The sequence below is a fragment of the Penicillium chermesinum genome (genome assembly GCF_028974085.1).
Source record: "Penicillium chermesinum strain IBT 19713 chromosome Unknown utg000004l:1.0-3345178.0:1.0-3348027.0, whole genome shotgun sequence".
NCBI classification, from domain to species: domain Eukaryota; kingdom Fungi; phylum Ascomycota; class Eurotiomycetes; order Eurotiales; family Aspergillaceae; genus Penicillium; species Penicillium chermesinum.
In genome coordinates, this window is record NW_026695314.1 from 1323965 (window position 1) to 1344395 (window position 20431).

General features: G+C 52.6%; 7 protein-coding genes across 7 annotated transcripts; 3 read left to right on the forward strand and 4 right to left on the reverse strand.

Moving 5' to 3' along the window:
* Positions 1–415: 415 nt before the first annotated feature.
* Positions 416–755, reverse strand: N7468_005396 (uncharacterized protein; the record flags this gene model as incomplete). Its single annotated transcript, XM_058474693.1, has 2 exons — positions 416–537; positions 659–755. The coding sequence occupies 2 exons, from the start codon at positions 753–755 to the stop codon at positions 416–418; spliced, it is 219 nt and encodes a 72-aa protein (XP_058330433.1).
* A 533-nt stretch (positions 756–1288) lies between these two features.
* On the reverse strand, positions 1289–2249 carry N7468_005397 (uncharacterized protein; the record flags this gene model as incomplete). Its single annotated transcript, XM_058474694.1, has 2 exons — positions 1289–1786; positions 1854–2249. The coding sequence occupies 2 exons, from the start codon at positions 2247–2249 to the stop codon at positions 1289–1291; spliced, it is 894 nt and encodes a 297-aa protein (XP_058330434.1).
* Positions 2250–8184: 5935 nt separating this feature from the next.
* On the reverse strand, positions 8185–8391 carry N7468_005398 (uncharacterized protein; the record flags this gene model as incomplete). The annotated part of the gene is made up of 1 exon (XM_058474695.1): positions 8185–8391. The coding sequence occupies one exon, from the start codon at positions 8389–8391 to the stop codon at positions 8185–8187; it is 207 nt and encodes a 68-aa protein (XP_058330435.1).
* An 82-nt stretch (positions 8392–8473) lies between these two features.
* On the forward strand, positions 8474–13532 carry cyc8 (60S ribosomal uL3 domain-containing protein; the record flags this gene model as incomplete). Its single annotated transcript, XM_058474696.1, has 12 exons — positions 8474–8657; positions 8712–8998; positions 9049–9228; positions 9287–9379; positions 9454–11254; positions 11321–11464; positions 11946–12000; positions 12068–12099; positions 12176–12233; positions 12311–12422; positions 12489–12747; positions 12820–13532. 12 exons carry the CDS (start codon positions 8474–8476, stop codon positions 13530–13532), a joined length of 3918 nt encoding a protein of 1305 aa, XP_058330436.1.
* Positions 13533–16189: 2657 nt separating this feature from the next.
* N7468_005400 (uncharacterized protein) lies at positions 16190–16585 on the forward strand (the record flags this gene model as incomplete). The annotated part of the gene is made up of 1 exon (XM_058474697.1): positions 16190–16585. One exon carries the CDS (start codon positions 16190–16192, stop codon positions 16583–16585), a length of 396 nt encoding a protein of 131 aa, XP_058330437.1.
* A 1754-nt stretch (positions 16586–18339) lies between these two features.
* Positions 18340–19049, reverse strand: N7468_005401 (uncharacterized protein; the record flags this gene model as incomplete). The annotated part of the gene is made up of 2 exons (XM_058474698.1): positions 18340–18777; positions 18834–19049. The coding sequence occupies 2 exons, from the start codon at positions 19047–19049 to the stop codon at positions 18340–18342; spliced, it is 654 nt and encodes a 217-aa protein (XP_058330438.1).
* Positions 19050–19556: 507 nt separating this feature from the next.
* N7468_005402 (uncharacterized protein) lies at positions 19557–20328 on the forward strand (the record flags this gene model as incomplete). The annotated part of the gene is made up of 2 exons (XM_058474699.1): positions 19557–19624; positions 19764–20328. The coding sequence occupies 2 exons, from the start codon at positions 19557–19559 to the stop codon at positions 20326–20328; spliced, it is 633 nt and encodes a 210-aa protein (XP_058330439.1).
* Between the last annotated feature and the right edge of the window lie 103 nt (positions 20329–20431).

Sequence of the window (20431 nt, forward strand, 5' to 3'; positions counted from 1 at the left end):
CACGCAAATTGGCCTGGAGTGAGACATGACTCGCTTTGTGTTTCGGTCACTGGAGTATTTTCTTCTGCTTTTTGTTTCCTCCTCCTTATCTCAGTTGATTGCGGGCTGTTAAAGACGTTTCTCATAATACCCTCTCGATGGCGATTCCGTGTTGGGGGTCGAACTCGATTTCATTCGGTCTTTTGGTCTTGTCATGATTCAATTACGCGCAAAAAGTTTGTCAGGGCATTGCACATAGAAATGGATATTGTTTTGAGTCATTCTTTACTCCCTGCTGCGGCTCTTAATCCGATGCAACTGGTATAGACCACTAATTATCAAGGTGGTCGGAAACTACGATAAGGATAGAGAATATTGATAGGGTACTAAATAGCAAAGAATGCTCAGAGAATCCTTAGCGTAGACACTATTACTACTAGTAACACTGCACAATGAGGGAGAACTGAGGCTGATGGACACCGAAGAGTTGACGGAAGCCCGAGTTTGGAATACGGTGGATATAAAACAGAATGTCAGTCTCATCGCCCCGGGCAGTAACTAAGACGTACCGCACTTGAGCTATTTGGTTTGTACCAGAGTTGCCAGCCTGATAATCCAAGCTTGGATGGGGCCACTTCATTCACGTAGTGAACTCTGAGACCTCGGGCTGCAAGCTCACCTGCATAATTGGCGTCTCCTGCTGCATGCAAGGCTAACCCGCCACAAGCGTGCTGCCAATAGCCGATATCCTCTGAGCCCGAACTTGGGGTAGACATGTCAAACGGGGACCTCTGTACAAGCCCCTGAACTGAGCGTAGTATGCCAGCTAGGTTACGAGCTACAGGTATTTGCTTTTACTTGTGGCGCATTCTTTTGGGGAATCAATCAATCCGGGTATCAAATTCACAACCTTTCGTACGTACATACACATCATTCTTTCGCGCATAAATACAAGTACAGTGCGGTAGTAAGAAAAACTCGAAACACTGTACCTCCTGGGAATCTAGAAGCAGAAGAGCTCCTGCATGAAACATGGAGGTGGAATCCAATCAAGACAAAAGGAAGAGAGCTCTTCATGCACCCGCCAGTAGACGCCTCCAAAAAGCAATAATCAATATGGGCGGAACGCCCCCCAGTCCAAACTCCGTGTATAGTCATAGCCTTCGAATGGGCGAGCAAATATAGGCAGAAGAAAGGGTCAAAAAGATCGGACATGGTGTCCCAATACGCATGGGGAACATGCCAGGTGTTACTAGGCTTCTGCTTTATCCCCGTGGGAAAAGATGCGTCCTCAGGGTTAAGACAATTGTTATGATGGTCTTCGGGCTTTGGCGAGCCAGGCTTGCCACCATTTGCATACACCCAGAACTGCGGCTCGTCCATCATCACTGCGCTCGGTTCCATCTGGGTTTCCCATGACTTTCGAGAATACCCAGAAGAAAGCAGCCGTCCAAGCGAAAAGTAGGATGGCGATGCTTAATAACGGGGCCAGAATCAGGACTATGATCGACATGCCAACACGGTAGTATTGGCTCGAACCGGCCGTAGTCTCCGCATCTAGATCAGATCGAATCCATTGTGTTGACGAAGATCGGCTTGAGGGTGGCCCCATCAACACCAAGCGTTCGTGGGTGTGGAGAGCTGGTGCAAGGAGATCGCATATTTGCGCGGAGAAAGAGATGCTGGAGAGATAGGTATTTATTGAGCATAGGCGGAGGGGTGTTGTTAGGATGGCGAATAATAAGGCGAGAAAGGTATAGATCGTGGCAATTAATGAGAAAACGGGCACGGGGACCGACAGGCGGAACTGGAACGCAGCGTTAATCAACCAGACCCACGTATTCGAGATATCACAGTCAGGAAGGGCAACGAACCAGCAATAAAAGTGCATTCGGGCAATGGTCGGTCTCTCGATCCCTGGAGACACCTCGCTTACGCACACGAGGGGTTCCGGAGTTCTCCAGCGACATCAATGAGGGCTGGTCCGCCCAGCTACTCCGCGAAGGCTGTTCTTTATATGAGGAGCCATTCGCCAGCACCACTTGGGTCACTGTTGGATTCCCTTCCGGGAAGGTTGCTTGTGGAGAGTATGTCCGATAGCCCCCGGGGCCAGAAGTCCTTGGACTCTCGCTGGTCCTCCACTCGGAGGAAGGGCGTGGGCGTTGATGAGCGGGCTCGGGGTATTCCATAGGGCGGGAGTTGCGAGGGGCGGAGGCAGCCGTACTGTCCTTCGCCTGGTGATAGGCAGGACTATATGACATCTCCGGCATGGTGGGTAAAAGGAGCGGCCGAAGTCGTACAGGCGCAAAGCAGACAGAGGACTCACAGCATGGCTTAGCCCGGGAGCTTCCACACAGTTCTCATGCTTCCAGGGGCGGAGAGGGGGACTTATAGGACGGAAAGACCAGCGGAAGAGTCTGGGAAAGCCATGGCAGCGGAGGTAACATGGCTCTGACTGCTGTTTGCAGCGCGCTTGCCAAGACGCCCAAGATGCCGAGCCCTTGGCATTGAAAGGGTCAAGCCTCGCCGTGTTCTGGGATGGGATCGCCCGTAACCCCTTTCCCACCTGGTCGGACGATGCTGTTGCACCTTCTTCGCTCTCAGGCTACCTATATCGCCTGCTCCTTCACCACTGCTGGTTGGACAAGCTCTGTCCCACGATGCGCAGTTCGACGCCTGTTTTTCCAATCTGCCAAGCGGGCCAAGACGGCCAGCCTTGGTTGCGCCCCCTGATTGGCTCCCCCGTCTGTGATCCGCAGCTGGGCCCGCTTGGCGCGACGTGGTTGCTGCATCTGCGGCGAACAAGGCTCAAAAAGCATCAGTCCATTCGGGCATTTCATGCCCCCCAAAATCCTTTCCACAAGGTCAAGTCCACATGCGATTTGTCTACTATAACGTTAAAAAAAAAGTGGGCTCTATAAAGGACTTTTATCTCCCAGCGGCCCCACCTATACAACGTGCCAGGGCAGACCACTCCTCCCTGCCGAGGGTGCCCAGACGCCGAGGAATTGGCAAACCTCATGATCAGCGAGGTGAGGAAAAAAACTGCAAAATCTGGGCACATTGGCATTGCCTTTTCCAATAAACATTAGGTAACCCCCTCCCAATATTGGCCTGAACCTTCCACTTTCTTGCAGACCCTTACTTTCCCTGGTTCGAAAACAAAAATAAAGGAGGGAAAAGCGGAACTGCCTTAGATGCCTGCACGTCTCGTCACCAAGAAGATTCCCCAGAGTCCATGCAGCCTGTTTGATTCTGGCTTTTGTCCCGCTTGAGTCCACATCGGTCCTCGGCAATTAATCACCGCCAGTTTTCACGCGCTCGAATTCTTGGCTTCACACAGAATGTTCTCTCATACTATTCACTCTGAGACTTCTCGGCCGCCCGGGGACGCGGCAGCGTGCTTGGCTGGCGCAATACGAGATGATTGCGTGGCTTTCATCTCGTTTCGACTGTGCCGTTCGCTTCTAGATTTCCTGTCCCTGTAGATGTCTATTGGCCTCGCAGCCAAGAGTTTTGTTCCGACGAAATGACTCGGCTAACAATCTCCAGTCTGGATAGTCCGTGTTGCTGGATCTGTCGGAGAGAAGGCGCTTCCCTTCGTCCAGATGGTAATCGGTCGAAGAGGGGAAGGGATATAGATAGGGAGTGTAGATTGGTCACAGTTTTTTTTTTTTTGCATTCCCTTTTGGCTCTTTCAATGAGGGATCTAGTGATACACTCGGGTGAACTCGTTCGTTGATTTGGTTCACGAGCTATATGGATTCCGACCGCCATGTTGGCGATGGCGATCTCTGCCACCCAAGGTTGGGCAGATTAGGTTTTGAAGAGCCGAGTATGAGGTGGAGTAACCGAGGTCAATAGGCGGATAGCTCCTACATAAACGTAGTCCGTGGGAGCTCGCCCGGCTTGTATACAATATCGGAATTTCCAATGCTGGACGAGGACCACGCGACCAGTCAAGTCAGTCCTTGTCTTGGCGGTCGGTCATCATAGATGAGCACATGGACTCAAGGAGGGGAGGTATGCATGCTAGTTTATCATGCGTAGCAGGTCTCAAATCAGCCCTCGTGTGCATAGAGTTCAATCAAGAGCGGTTTGGGCGGACTAGGTTGACGCTGCACGCGGTAAGGGATTACCTGGGAGAGATCCGAGGCATGCATTACGGCATAGGACAAGACCAGGAACCCCCCTACTTTCTGTCAGACATGCCGGGTACAACGGATCTACAGGCATGTCTCAGTACAGGCTTAAAATAAAGGTGGGAATACATATATCGCAGGACACATCAGCCAGTATCTGGGCTTTCTGCGGACAGTTGCTGACTAGGGTACTCAGACTGGCCAATTCTGCGGGCAGCAGATGCTGAGAAGTTCACCGACATCATCCTCATTTTGACACTCGGCCTCAGGCTGAGGGCTATGCGACGTTGAGTTCGAGTCAGGCTTGTTGGAGCATCCATTTCGCTATGAGCGATTACTACCTTTAATAGAAGGGGTGCGAGTTTTCAGTGCTGCTAGTAAAACGAAAAAGCCATAGCGAGTGGTGTGTGGTTGCTATAAGCTTCTATCGTGCGCATTTGAAGCTCAATCTGTCTCCATGTGTGGCGACTAGTGTCCTGAAAAAGTGCAGATGCCAGTGCTGGATTGGTTAACGCTGGAGAGGAGCTTGACTTGATACTTGGAAGTTCGGGTGCATTTCCTGTGGCCACTCCGGGAATATATAGGTAGCGAGCCATGGCACTTGGAGAACCTCAGACAAAGAAAAAACCAAGCCTACAAATATGAACAAATAAGCCTCCTCTTATCCGTGCGCATAGACACGGTGCATGGCAACCATGGTTGACAGACCTGCAGTCTAAAGCCTCAATTGTTGATAGATCAAAGTCTCGACCGAGGAGCTGAAGTCGGATACAATAAAGGCGGACGACTACTCGCTCCCATTGGCTGCACACTGATGAGATAAAATGTACTGGACCACCTAAATTAGATTTGGATATGTCAGATATGCAGGTATCTGACTGGTCTGCCCCAGGCAAACAAAATACTGTCATTTGTCCAACCTGATTTGCCGCCCGTGCCCGCTGAGCTTGATCCCTTCGTTTGTGGCTGTAGCGGGCATTGAGCAGCCACTGGGGCATAGAGAAACAGATGCGACCGAGTGGATTCTACAGCTGCTCAGCCTGGTCTATGGCTGCTTATCTGCCATGCTCGTAGTCAATCACAATAGTGGCTGGGTAACCATGAGCTAGTTACCCGCCGTTACTTGTTCCCGTATATCAGGGGCTGAACGCACCAGTCTCATAATTGTTATCATTCTCTACTTCTCCCCTCCTGATACGATATCTCCTTCCTTTGCTGAGTGGAATTTCCTGGCTCGTAGCTAAGGGTTTGCATGGGCGTTCGGGACTGGTAGGCCCGCGCCCGGAGTTGAAGCTGACCTGGCGTCGGTCGCGTGCGCTAAAAACCGCGCGCTTGCCCACCTTATGGAACACGTTGATTGCTCTTTTCACTATCATCCTTTGCAATAGAACTCCACAATCCAAGGATAGCAGCTCTAAGCTGCTAGGACAAATTGTCGCCATGGGCCATTTCTCAAGCGTGTCCACCGGGCCCCGGCATCTCGAGCAACTAAGGTACTAGTGTATTCTTGAACAGTCACGTCGAGGCCTAGGCTCTTGCAAGGCGTCAGGAACCTGGTCCAGTACGAGGGACTCGGAAAGGCAATAATTCCCCCTGGGGAGTATAATGCTGGAGCATAATGCTGTCGATCGGAAAGCCACTGCCGACGCCCTGGGAAACCTAGGCTTGTGAACGAACCTTGATCTGCTGTATACCTACCTTGATCCTGTGGCGTGTTACACACTGCAGTGATACCATGTTGTGGGATCCTAATTTCCTATCGCATATGTGGCATTTAATGTTTTGTGAACTAAAGTTCCCTTCTTCTGTGAGTCTTCTACGGTATTCACCTCCGAAGAGGAGGGACAAGCACCCTTGGTAGGGCCCCCCTTAGTAATTCACGCCGCAGTTTGAGTTCTCCACAGTGGACATGGGAAGAGCGTGCTATGCGCGCGGCTGATGCTTACGTGGAGTACGGTAAATCGCCCCTAATCACAATAAGTCATAATCATAATTTCCGAACGGCGCAGTCCGAGCGCATCAGGGGGAAGAGAAAAAGACCTCGGGCTGAACGAGAGGCCTTATATCACAAGGATAATGATCGAGGCCAATGACGCTGCAGGGCTCTGGGAGAGGGAAACACCAGATCCGATACAGTAGAGATGATGATGTGGCTCGTGATAGCCTAGGAGGATTCGGCCGATGGTCTCCTCACACAAGACCCATAAAAACAGGCCCCGGTGGGAAGGGGAGACCCGTTGGAATTCGCTAGCGACCGTGTAACGCACCAGTGAGGGGATCTTCAAGCTAACAGTCGCAGTCTTTTCGCTAAACTACGGAGCACATTGACGTAAGTTCGAGTGTGATAACCCCAGTTAGTGCACGGCCGAGACCATTGGGCAAAAGACTTCCTGACGGTGGAAAGGGTGTTTCACACATCCGCCTATGGGTTGCGACGTAACGGGAGCGGCGGCTCGGCTAGTCGAACCCTAGTGAACTAATGAAATTGGGGGGAGGAGCTGGTAGGAAAGTGGATGGGGGCGTGTTGCGTACCCACGCAGTGGAGGGGTGGAGCCCTTCCACCGAGTTTCCAGGCTGACGAGTGCCGATCGTAGATTGTGCTGGATGCAGCAGGGATGGGAACAGAATATCAGGAATCGGGCGTTTGGGTGCGGATGACAGGCCCCGTAAGAGAGGGGCCACTTGAATTTGAGAAAGGGGGGGGAAGCATTGAGGTGCATTGTCACATTGGCAGGCTCCACCCAGTACCGGGGGCCATAATTGTATCAAGATCATCATGGCGCATCCACTGGCATGCGGGCGGGAATAGGTGTGGCTCGTGGGCTGTGGCTGGAGAGATATGGAAGGATGTGGGAACTAGGTGGGTCGGGCGAGAATGAGGAAACGACCCAAAAAATAGGGGCGAAAAATAAAATAAAATAAAATAAAATTAGCAAATTGGATTGAAAGAAAACTGGAGAGGGCCGCTAGTCTGGAAGCAGTAAGTGACTTACGGGAACAATGACGGAAGGGGCGAAATGCACTAGCCGCTAGAGAGACTTTGGAGAGGAGTGGGTGGTATGCATGTCAGGGAACCCTGCAGGGAGAGCCGGAGAATAGACCGTATTGTCTGGAAACTTAGGACGATGTACCGGCGCAAGTGTGTAGGTTCTACCGGAGTCAGGTGGATCCATTAGAACCTTCAAGCTTGATTATACTGTATCAGTTGAGCGGACGCCCGAGACTCCATTTAGGAATAAATAAACTCGGACAGCAAAGCGGGCTGAGACCAACCCAAAACCCCCAACACCATCCAGTGCATGCACCCGGGATTGGGCTGCGGAAGATAGGGTGGGGGCACAAGGGGCAGGGATCTTAGCAGCTTGGGCCACGCACGGTCCAACATACCGGGCCTTAGCTTAGGCCCTGGGTCCGGCTCAGGCTAAGCCCGGAGTGGCGCGGAGAACAGTCGCACTAACGCATCTGAGAGCAACCACGGGGGGAGGACCCACCCAGGCGCCACTCACTCTAACCGGGGGTAGGTTTGTGTCTCTGTTGGGAGATATAGTACTTCCTGCTCCAGCGCCTAGCAGACGGGAGGCCTCCGAGGAGCAAAGCTACATGTATCATACCATTTTCATCTGATCAACATATCACACCAATTCTTTGGGATTGGTGAGCCCAAAGTACCGTGTGTACCAAATATACACATTTCCGAATGTACCAGTACGGCTATGTAATGCCCCCACACCGTTGATGAAAGTCCAATCCACGGCAGAGCAACCGCCTCCAGATCGGCCCCACTGCGCTAGTCCAATTTTAGATGCCAGCTTTTTTTTCGTGTCTGTGGTGACGGTCGACAGCTGCGCAACCACTAGCGCGGCTTGGCGGTTTTCACACCTTTCCTGCCAGCCCCTCGACTCTTTCCCTTCTCCCTCTCTGAGGCTGCTGTCCCTTTCCATTCTTCCCCTCCCCCCCATCAATTCTCCCTTTCCCCATCTCCCCTACCATCTTAGTCGTTCCCTCCACTGGGCTATATTGGCCCACCCTACCCTCTCAGAGCGACGTACTTTCCTGCGCGCTCTCATCCCCCGGAGCCCATCGCCAGGAGGAGCGCACGACCCGTGTAAACCCGATCTTCGGCCACCCACTTCCTAACGGCCTTTGGAATTGCCATCACGTCGCGCCCGTTTGCGATATCGACGCACGCACCTCTGGTCATTTCGCGCAATTCAACCATCGCTGCTTGGGATAGGTCTCCGCGCTTGTTTGGGATTGCAGATTGCATCATCGTGTCGCAACTCCTGCCGACAGTTGGGTCGCATCGCGAGGTGCAAGTGAGCCATATTCAAGCATTTTAGACACGTGGAGCCATGTCCCATACACAACCCTCCCCCACCGCTGGGGTTGCCCAGCACCATGCCCACCTTGCCGCCGCGCAGCATGCCCAAGTCAACGGCCATATACCGACCATTCCTGCACAAGGCCCGAAGGGAGTCTCCTTGTCCACTGCTCAAAAGATCAGTGCCCTGAATGAACAAGTATGGCTGCAAATTGGTGAGTTTCTACAGAAAGGATAATGCCTCGTGACCTTTGCTAACTCCAGTGTAGGCAGTTTGACTGAGCTAATGGGTGATCTGGATGGGGCAATGAATGCATATGAGCAAGCTCTGCGCCACAACCAGTGGTCAGTGCCAGCGATGAATGCGATCTCTTGTATCTTGCGCACAAAGGAGCAATTCCCCAAGGCTATTGAATATCTGCAAAACATCCTCAAGCTTGATCCAACCAGCGGAGAGACCTGGGGCAGCTTGGGCCATTGTCATTTGATGATGGACAACCTGCAAGAAGCCTACACTTCGTACCAGCAAGCTTTGTATCATCTTCGTGATCCCAAGGTGTGTAATCTCCTCCCCTCACTCAAGGTCTAGTGGCTCATACCTTCCAGGAACCCAAGCTGTGGTACGGCATTGGTATCTTGTACGACCGATACGGATCGCTTGATCATGCCGAGGAGGCTTTCTCGCAGGTTATGCGCATGGCACCAGAGTTTGAAAAGGCAAACGAGATTTATTTCCGCCTGGGCATAATTTACAAACAGCAACAAAAATTCAACCAGAGTCTCGAGGTTTGTTGAAAACCTGATCCCCGAGCGTCACCTCCAATCTAATATCATTCAACTCCAGTGCTTCAAATACATTGTGAACGACCCGCCGCGCCCATTGACGGAGGAGGATATCTGGTTCCAGATCGGTCACGTTCATGAGCAGCAGAAAGATGTAAGTTGCTTCCAAAAGCTCTGCGACCTGTGGTCAATGTGCACGAAGCTAATTATTTTTCTTTTTCCATTCAGTTCGACTCTGCCCAATCTGCTTATCGTCGGGTCCTTGAACGCGACCCCAACCACGCCAAGGTTCTCCAGCAGCTCGGCTGGCTATACCATCAGCAGAGCAACAGCTACGCCAGCCAGGACAAGGCTATTGAGTACCTGGAGAAGTCTGTTGGTGCTGATAACTCTGATGCGCAAAGCTGGTATCTGCTCGGTCGTTGTTACATGTCGCAGGCCAAGTACCCGAAGGCGTATGAGGCCTACCAGCAAGCTGTTTATCGCGACGGCCGCAACCCGACCTTCTGGTGCTCGATTGGTGTCCTCTACTACCAAATCAACCAGTACCGTGATGCTCTTGATGCTTACTCTCGTGCCATTCGCTTGAACCCGTACATCTCCGAGGTCTGGTATGACTTGGGCACATTGTACGAGTCTTGCAACAACCAAATCGCCGATGCGCTGGACGCGTACAGTCGTGCAGCGGACCTTGATCCGTCTAACGTACATATCAAGGCCCGTCTGCAGCTGCTCCAAAGCCAGATGAATGGCTCAGCGCAGCAAACCAACGCCCCCGCGCCCCAGCCGCAGGATGTTCACCCTCAAGCATACCAAGCGCCAGGAGTTGGCCAGCCCCCAGCACCTCAATGGTCTGCTCCTCCTGCTCCAGTCGGTGGACCAGCTCCTCAGAATCCAGCTCCTCCTAGGCAGATTCCCGAATGGAACCGAGGGATCAATGATATCCAGTCGCAGCCTCCGCCCGTAAACGGGGTGGAGCCTCGTGATGCCATCCGCATCCCCGGCATGGGTCCCCAAGCCAGTCCCCGCCAGGAGCCTGGTCATGCTTTCCCCGATCCTGCTCGTGGCAATCCCCGTTCTCCTAAACTCGGGACTCCTGGTCAATACCCTCCTCCTCACACTCTGCCTCAGCTTGGTAATGCGCCTCCGGCCTCCGGCCATGAGCGTGTCCCTAGCGGGGGGAATGGCTTTGGATCTGCTCCTCGAGGCCCTCTTTCACACGCACCCGGCGGCGCACCACCTCCCCTTAATGGCGGTGCGCCTCCTAGCGGTGCTGCTGGTGCTTACCCCAATCGCCCCTTCTCCCCTCCGACCGAGATACGTCCTATCAGGGATGAACGTCCCTCCTCTCCCGGGTCCTCCTATCCCCACAGGCAATACCATCATGGTCCTACCGCTAGCGTTGCGCCGCCTCAGCCTCCTTCAGGACCTGGGAGCCAGGGCATCGCTTCTGGGGCGCCTGCTCCTGCGGCTGCGGCTGCGGCTGCCGAAGCTGCTGCTCGTGAGCGCGAGGACCGCCCCACGTCTGCAATGAAGCGCAGCCGTGAATGGGAGAGCGATGTCCCAGTGAAGAAGCTAGCGAACGAGGAGAGTCGAGCTCGTTTGGATGACCAGACCAGTCGTCGTCCGAGCCCACCTGCTCACATCCCATCTCCTAGCGAGATGCAGCGTCGCAGCTCTTCGGAGGCCCGTCGTGAGGATGCTCGCCGTGCCAACGAGAACTACCATCCCTCCGAAGCTGCTCACCACCCCCCTACTCTGCCTTCAATCCAGAACATGCCTCCCAGTACCCCCGGTGGAACTGGTTTGCCCCCCATGGCCGAAGGCTCTGCTCCTCCCTCCAATGCCCCTCCCTCGGGCCCTCCTTCGGCAAACACACCCGTTAAAGAAGAGCCTCCCCGCACCGAAGCTCCTTCCCATGAGCCCCCTGCTCGCAAGATGGACGTAGATGAGGATTATGATGACGATGTGGACGAGGACAAGAAGGCTGGCACTGCAGGCAAAGGCAGCCCACATGGCAGTGCCGCCGGTAACAGTGCCAACGGCAATGGTCGCGCGGGCACGCCCTCAAAGACTGAATCTTCCGCATAAGCAGACCATTTCAAACCTGAAATCATTCCCCCTCCTCCCTTCTCCCAACCTGTGCTGTCAAGACTCCCGCTTTCAGCACCTCTTGGCTTACTACTTTCCCTCTATGTCCTTTCTACTCCCTACCACCTTTTCTACCGCGTGATGTATGGTATGAATGTTCTTGTGCTCCAATGGCCTCTTTTTTGTTTTTGGCGGAGAGGTTTGGCCTGTATTCGTTCTCTTATCTACTCGATGATTCTTGTTGTTTCCTTTTCCTTTCCCTGTGAATGCTTCCTCGAGGTGCAATAAGCTACCTACGTTCCCAAATTTAACAACTTCTGATGTGATGATATGATATAGCCTTCAGTAGCTTTGCATGTAGGATCAACTATAGCAGAGAGAAATAGTTCATGATTCCATGGGCCCTGAAAAAGTCCAATGCAACTCCTAAGGTAATACGCCGTCTTGGCATCCTCAAATGCTGGAGCACAATAAAACGTGCTCCCACGTGATATTACTGATTAAGCATGAGCGGTGAAAAACGGCTTTTTTTTCTGCCGTACCCAAAGTTCGCGGGTCGCTTAGTCCCAAATAGGAAAAAGTTCGCTGACTCAGCCCACACACTCGTTAAGCGATACTTTCGGACTTAGACTTTGATTGCTACTCCCACCACCGCCGACCAACTAACGACACCAGGGTCAAGATGTGAGTTGATTCCCCTGATATGAAGGCTTTGTCTTCAGAACAATCTCTAATCATCGTCTTCCTACAGGAGTCACCGCAAGTACGAAGCGCCTCGCCACGGTTCGTGATCGATCTATTCCTCGAATTTGAAAATTCGATATCTTGAGATGTGCGACATACTAACTCACCACCTCAGGTTCCCTGGCCTACCTGCCGCGCAAGCGTGCTGCCCGTCACCGCGGAAAGGTCAAGAGGTTCGTTCTCCTGGAAATCTTGCCATTGAAGAATTTGCGGATAGTGGGACATGATATACTGATACGATTGTGCGCAGCTTCCCCAAGGATGACCCCAAGAAGGCCCCTCACCTTACTGCCTTCATGGGCTACAAGGCTGGTATGAGCACTGTCGTCCGTGACCTTGACCGTCCCGGTGCCAAGAACCACGTAAGTTGCAGCTTTGGACGCACAAGTTTTCCTCGGGACACCTGAGATGCTAATATCTGGCTACAGAAAAAAGAGATTGTCGAGGCTGCCACCGTTATCGAGACTCCTCCTCTCGTTGCCGTCGGTGTTGTTGGTTACATCGAGACTCCCCGTGGTCTCCGCTCGCTCACTACCGTCTGGGCTGAGCACCTGAGCGACGAAGTCAAGCGTCGCTTCTACAAGAACTGGTACAAGAGCAAGAAGAAGGCTTTCACCAAGTACGCCAAGCAGCACGCCGAGGGTGGTGCCGCTGTCACCCGTGAGCTTGAGCGTATCAAGAAGTACTGTAAGTTAGCGGCTTACTCCTTTTTTTTTGTGGACCTTTTGAGAATCCTTTTTGCTAATTGATCTTCTGAAGGCACCGTTGTCCGTATCCTCGCCCACACCCAGATCCGCAAGACCCCCATCAAGCAGAAGAAGGCCCACCTTATGGAGATCCAGGTCAACGGTGGTGCTGTCGCCGACAAGGTCGACTTCGCCAAGAACCTCTTCGAGAAGACCATCGATGTTGACTCCATCTTCGAGAAGGATGAGATGATCGATGTCATCGCCGTCACCAAGGGTCACGGTTTCTCCGGTGTCACCAGCCGTTGGGGTACCACCAAGCTTCCCCGCAAGACTCACAAGGGTCTGCGTAAGGTCGCTTGTATTGGTGCTTGGCACCCTAACCACGTCCAGTGGACCGTTGCTCGTGCCGGTCAGGACGGTTACCACCACCGTACCTCCTGCAACCACAAGGTCTTCCGCATCGGTAAGGCCGACGATGAGGGCTCCGCCTCCACCGAATTCGACATCTCCAAGAAGCGGATCACCCCTCTGGGTGGCTTCGTCCACTACGGTGAGGTGAAGAACGACTGGGTTCTCCTCAAGGGTTCCGTTCCCGGTGTTAAGAAGCGTGTCTTGACCCTGCGCAAGACTCTCTACCCCCAGACCAGCCGTCGTGCTACCGAGAAGGTCGAGCTCAAGTGGATCGACACTTCCTCCAAGTTCGGTCACGGTGCTTTCCAGACCGCCGAGGAGAAGAAGGCCTTCCTGGGTACGCTCAAGAAGGATCTCGTCACCGAGGTTTGAGATGTTTAGATGTTTTCGTCGGTGGTGTTACGTATTTCCCAGGTTCAATAAAAAAAGCGAACAATACTTCAAACATTCGGGTCTACTGTAAAATTGTAAAATTCGCAGGAGGCTCGTAGTAGCGCCTATGGTTGATCTCTCGCAGTTTAGACATGTGCTGCGTAGTCTAGCTACGTACTTGGACTGGCGATTTAGACAGACCGAATAAAAAAATCCCCGTACTATACACGTCCCTGATCAGGGGCTCAGGTGGCCATGATTTAGCTGTCGACGCTACAGGAATGAGACCCCACGCCCGGTATTGGAATACTTCCACTCCCGAGGGTGTGACCAGCTGCTGTCTAAATCACTAAATGGTAGTATGCTGGCGGTACATTCTTGGGCTGGCTTCTTTTTAGAAGCCTTCATGCGGGTCTTTGCCCCCTCGAAACGGCATACGGGAGGAAGCTGGGCTGCCCTGGAGACCACTATGAGATAAAGAGAAAATCCCCCAAACTGAAGTCCTCATTGCCCAGTTTACTCGTGAAGGTTTTGAGGATTTCTTGAGCACGCTATCAGCATTTCAAGTTGTCGGGATTAGGTGAAACTCGAACTACCGTTAAGCTCATAGGCTAACACGTCAGAAGTTGTATGCAATGCATTTGGACTCTTTCCGTGGCAACCCGTCCTTTCTGGTGTCAGCTGATGTCCTGGGATCCTGGAAGCCTCTGCTCTGCCTCATGAAATCGCCGTCTGACGCCGATTGCTCTAAGCCACAGTTGATAAGAAGCCTTCCAGTCCTGGAGTCGTCTCTCCGGGTGACTGAAATACCCCATTCCATGTGTCGAAAATGGGGAACGGATCACTACCTAAAGGACCTGAGGGAATTATAGTCTTACTCGAGCGCTGTCAATGTGGAGAGTCAAGCCATATGATGCTTCCGAGGGCTTTATCGTCACAAAGACAGGCCGTCCTGAAGAGCAGCTCGTGTCGTGTTTAATCACTTCGAAAACGCCGATGAGCGGGGATTGCGACAAGCGATTGGAGGATTGCGATTTACGAGTAAGCTAGGCGGTATGCGCAGTGTAATGTGAGGCAGTGGCTATTGCTATTCTAAACCAATCTCTCATTCCCTAGCTGTCGTCGGAGTACTAAACTACTGAGCATGACCTCTATATTGGCTGAGCGTGACCTCGAAAACGAATACGGTCAATGTAAGAAGCTGATCCTCAGAGCAAGCCGTTGGTTTTTGGAAGCGGCTTGCTGAACACCCTGGAGCGGTTTTGATTATCAGTCACACCGCTCCTAATGCTCGCTCTAGTGTTTGCACGGGCTCCACGTCGGATGCTCTCCCGCAGACGACCATGAGACTTAATACGTGCCATTGGCATATGGGATTGCTTTTGAGTTGCCAACCCCTCAAGGAAGCACACCCCATGACCCTGTCCATGATCAGCAGGTTCCCAATCTAGGATGTTTTGAGTTTTCTGAAGCCGAAGATAGCCGCAGCGATGAAGTGTGCTGGAGTAATGCTGATCTTGGCAGAGCTTGGCTGACGCGGTACGGGCCATCAGATCATGCGAGGCTTTCGAGCAAGTAGCAGTCTGAGGACAGGCTGTTATAGAACACATACATGAGTCAATATTATATACCAATCAGAGATAACCTTGGAACCACGGTGCGTTCTAAAGCTGGATGGGAATCTTGCTGCAAATAGAAACCTTACCCTATGATTCCACCGTGAACAGTCAGCTTGTGAAAAAAAATTCTTCACCTACAATCCCGTCTCTCCGAGTTCTTCGCCACAAACAGACGATGAGTATTTGTATGCATGACGCACCCACCGAGGGCGGCCTTTGGGGCCAATCATGCCCTAGTATGGGGCCGAGGAGGGATCGGCGCATTCCATGTTAGCATTCTTTCACGTTGAACCGGTCTCAATCTATCAATTGATAGCTGATAGTACTCCTCGCTAGTTTTGCGAATCGGGAGGAGATATCTTCCGCCCATGATTTTCCTGGACTACCAAACTCTCCAAGTCCCCCTGGCTCAAGAATCAGACGGTACCTGGTTCCGGCAGCATCTAGACAGTGCTGGAATGTGGAGAAGTCACCCGCTGCAGATTGGATAATAATACCTCAGACACGACGGTTCTGTTAATAATGAGAACTGCCCAATCCTGCCCCCGGAACCACTCATGGACAAGAAACGTAAAGGCGTGCTCTGGTCACTTGACTGTGTTACGTGATGTTACCTAATTGCCCTCCCCCAACGGGGAAGCCCTTGCCTAAAGCGGTCTAGTGGAGCGTTCTGGAACCCCGGATTTCGTCTTGTTTTTGCGTGATTTCCTCATTCCCCAGGAAATCGCGCAGTCTGGTTCAACGCAAATGCAACACGTGGGTCAGTGGTTTCTATATTGGATTCCAATAGCGTCATGATGATCGCCCCCCCGCAAAACTCGAAGCCTTATAAGGGGCAGGCTATCCCCAGTTCGGGAGGAGTAATTAATTCGAGCAATCGACGCATCGACATCTATTATCTCTTTTGATCTGTGTGATAAATCGCGATATATCGCTCTAGGTACGATCGATCGCCCCATATCCAGAAGGAGACGACGAATTTGTCGCTAACAATCGCTTCCAGCCTTAATATCCAACTCAATTCAAATCCCTCACACAATGTCTTCCTCTCCAGAACGATCACCACACAGCTGGCGGTGCGAGTGTGGACTTCCTGGAGTGCGCTTGCGCACTGAGTCCCCTTCCAATCCTTCTGGCCGCGCATACTACAAATGTATCCCTTGTGACCGCGTCCTCGGATTCTGCCCCTGCACTACCCCGGGCGCGAGGACAACTTTGACCTGTGACTGCAGTCAAGATGGCAGCGAGGCCGGGTCACCAGGTCTTGAAGACCAGGTGCCCCGAGGTGTCTCCATCCTCTCCGCCAACGCACACTCGTTTAACCCGCTCAACCCGGACTCAGGGTTCGATGAGGACTGGGATCCAAATTGGAGCCCGGGCTACATGGTCTCGCGATTCAAAGCCCGCGGCAAGGAGCTCGGTCCTTGGGCTTAAAGTATTGCATGGATTGTTTTTTTTCTTATAGCGTCCTTTTTCTTTATTTCTATGAGTCGAAGTCAATACCCGCTTGTTCTGCCACAGGAGGCAAAATAAGACTTCGAGGAAAAGTTCATCATACCTATGGTCTTTGAGATCAGACCGAACCTCTAATGAATCAGAGCATTTTTTTTTTAGCCCATGAAATCTCTTCGACTTTCAGCACGTATGATTTCCTTGTAGTCGTACATGTATCTTTGGACACTTGACCAATCTGAATCCGTGGTCGTTAACTGTAGGCTCTTGGCTGCAATCTGGGACACGAACCCAGGCACTTCGTAGGAGGCTCAATCGCTCGCTCGTCCAGCAATATCTCGAGAACCTTGACGGGCTGAAGCGTTTGTCATCTCCGTTGTGTATGCGCCTGCTATAGAAATATTGTCACGAGGTTCAGCCCAGTGTCGAAGTTTTAAAGCGTTCACATTTGGGACTTTTCCGGGGGGAGCCTACCTGCCATAGGTTTCGATGAAGTTGGGGGGAGTTCCGATGGCGATTTGCCTCTAACCCGATTCGGTGATATCAATTGATGTCATGTCCGTTGAGATTCACGGTTTCCCCTAGAGGCAAGAGAGAAGATCAATACTACTGAGGGTTCCTTTCGTCCGATATTACGTCCCACCCGAGAATTTGTCATGCCTGCAATGCCTACACCGGGCTCGATATGAGGCAATTTGTCCACGCCAGGGTCTGCGTTAGCATCGCCCACCGTCCAATCCTTCGGCGGGCCCCGGCTGGCATAAACCGGTCCTGGCAGGCACGGATTTGCCGTAAGGAAGCTCAACAGGGAAGGTCTCTCGCATTGTACCCCGGGAATTAACGATGACACCGTGTCAGATCTACCGGGGGTCGGAAGAAGGGTGGGGCTTGCATATGCTTGCATATGCAAGCATCGGTTTCATCTTCCCTTGAAGGCGTCCCATTCTCAAACAGCGAGCTAAGCTACTCGCAGGATCCATGAATTTTGCTCATCTAGAACAGTCTAGATTGAGAACGTGGTCACTGTTCCTCTTTCCCAAACTGGCATTTTTGACGAATCGGAAGCAGCTAGTGTTGTATCGACGCCCAGAGCAAGATCCTGTGAACGGTACCTGAACTAGTCCAATCTGGGGTATGCGATCTGCCTAAACTTGGTAGATTGCGGCTTTAGCAGAAGTCGCATCTCTACTGCCCACGATACGCATAGCTCGATGAAGTACCTCAATACCCGGATATCTCGTACGAGCCGAGGATGATTGTCGCCTGTGTCATCATATGGTACTAGTAAATCTGAAGGGCATCACCAAATCTGGAAGAACACAACCGCAGACATTGCAAGCCCAATAGTCCAGCACAAATGAAGCTGTTCTTGCGATTGATCGGTGGAAACCGGGAGATCATACGATCTATACAGCACAAGCGCCCGATCCGGAGCGATAAAGTGGAGAGAGATCTGCAAGATCGGCCTGCATTGGCGCCTTCAATCCTTGATTTCGCATTACAGCGCAATCAAAAGATGCATAGCGGATGACTAGGATTGTAAGCGGATTATGGACTCGAGGCTTGCATAATGCGCAGTGGCCTGCATCGAGACGAGTACTCCGTATGGGGACTTGCAAACAGGAAACTATACACGATGCGGAGTCTGCCGCAATCTTTCATGAAGTTGTTTATGTCTTCAATTCATACTTTTGGTGGGGGCCGAAAAAGTACTAACCGAGGAACTCGCCACGATATCATGACTCCGCCACAGTTCTCTTGAGCCGGACTTCCAATCCCTGAGCCCCTGGCGGTAAATTCGCGCCGTCATCATTTGCATCGAAATATAATCGCCATGTTTCATGCCCCTGAACGCCCCCCACGTCATTGGTCGAATCCTGCATCTCATCGTCCGGGAGCCGGACTGCCAACCAACCCTCCCAGCCTTCCATAGTCAAATATTGCTCATCCGGCGTCCAGTCAAAGGGCCCGCAGACGTGGCCCTCGGAATCAAGGCGACCGCCCCAACGCATCTCATGGGTCTTAGCGTCTCGGAAGACCCAGCGCAGAGTAGGCGCTTTCTCGCCACTAACCGTCACTAGGCCCGATGTGTTATCCGGGGCAAAGTCAGGATGTGTATGGAAGCCGCCGTTGAACGGGACCATCGAAGCACTGGGGTGCTTCGTAATGTAGAGCTGCAAGGAGCAATCAGCAGGTGCACCCCTCGTAATGCGCGTTTGACAGAACTTACTCGCCCGTCTAGACCCACTTGAACCTTCGCATTGTGCACCTGCTGGCGCATTGTCGGTGTCCCCTGTGTCAGAGAGACGGTGGCCACTAGATGCCCACGTTGTTTCCGTGCCTCACTCCGTCTGGCCTCCTCTTGATCTCGGCTCCCCTGCGTAGCCTCATTCAGACCAATCATGGTTGGCACCATTGTGGCCATCATTATCACGCCGAGAACCATCAGGCGCCGGAACTTAGTCGTACAGATGCTGCACTCGGCGTCAAAGGCGGTTCTGCGTGAGTGGAGTAATTGGAAAGGGGGGAGCGAGGAAGACTTGGGCAGACGCAAAAATTTACGCAGCTAATGTACACTGCCAAGTGGAGATATGTTGATGGGCTTCAAAACAGGAGGATTAGAGAATCCACTTGATATTGCCGAATCGTATGATGGTTGCTGTAACTGCAGCCAGGTGGACCTTCGAAGAAGCAAAGCTAGCAACCACAATTCCGAACTGCAGATTGCATGGCCTGGAAATGACGGCTCAGCGGTGCATAGAAAAGCCTCCCTCGAACCGGGCCCAGTATCTTATTTCTTTCGTTCATCAACCAGTTCTCTTCTCTACTCCGCAGCTATCATACGGTCATTGCTTCTTTGCCTGAGCAGAACCTCTTAAATATCCGAGCCTCCGCATACTTCAGCCATGTCTGACCCTGTTACCAGGTATTTGATTTCTCTCTTGTACTCCCCATGTTCAGAACCAAGTCCCAGAAGTCCCAGAAGTCCAAGAAGGAGCAGAAGCAGCAGAAGCAACGGACGTCTTCAATCTCGTCTTCAAAGGGAGACAGTAGCACGAAGGATTCTTCAACCCATACCCTGCCCGTCCGAACTTCAACCAGCTCGAAGGCGACCATGGCATCAACTCCATCCCTGGTGAACCCCGAGTCCAAGCCCGAGGCGCCAGTGCTCTCTGACCCCGAGACGACACCCTCGCAAGCCACGACCTGCTACTCCCCCAAAGCCTACTGTCACTGATATCCCGGAGCCTACTACTGCTCCTGCTGCTGCTGTTGCTCCTGCTGCTGTTACTCCTGCTGCTGAAGCTGCTGCTCCTGCTGCTCCTCCTCCTGCTCCTGCTCCTGCTGCTCCTCCTGCTTCTGCTTCTATTTCTCCTCCGCCGAGCCCTACTCCCACTGGTCCAACCATCTCCGAGCCACCCATTCCCAGCAAGCCCGCTAATCTTTCTCCCCCGGCGACTAGCACCCCCTCTGAAGCCCGCCCCGTCGGCGGCCGCCGTAACAAGTCCGATGACGAGGCCAATGGCGCCACTCGCGGTGGCGAGCTGGTCCATGGCGGTGCCGGCGCTATCTCCAATGCTGGCCTCCAGATGCCCGGCCAGCTGCTGAACGACCCCGATGAAAAGGGTGCCTTGAAGATCAAGGTCCATCTGAACCTTGCGGCGAAGGTCCGCCTGGACCTGGATGCTCAGATCTACGGTGATGTGGTCATTGGGCTGCTGTGAGGTCCCGGTTGTACTGATCATATCATTGAATTGTTGGATAAAGTGCATGTGCCATTTAAAGAGTCCTTAGAACCGTACCCCTCTGCACGAGGGCGTGGGGTGG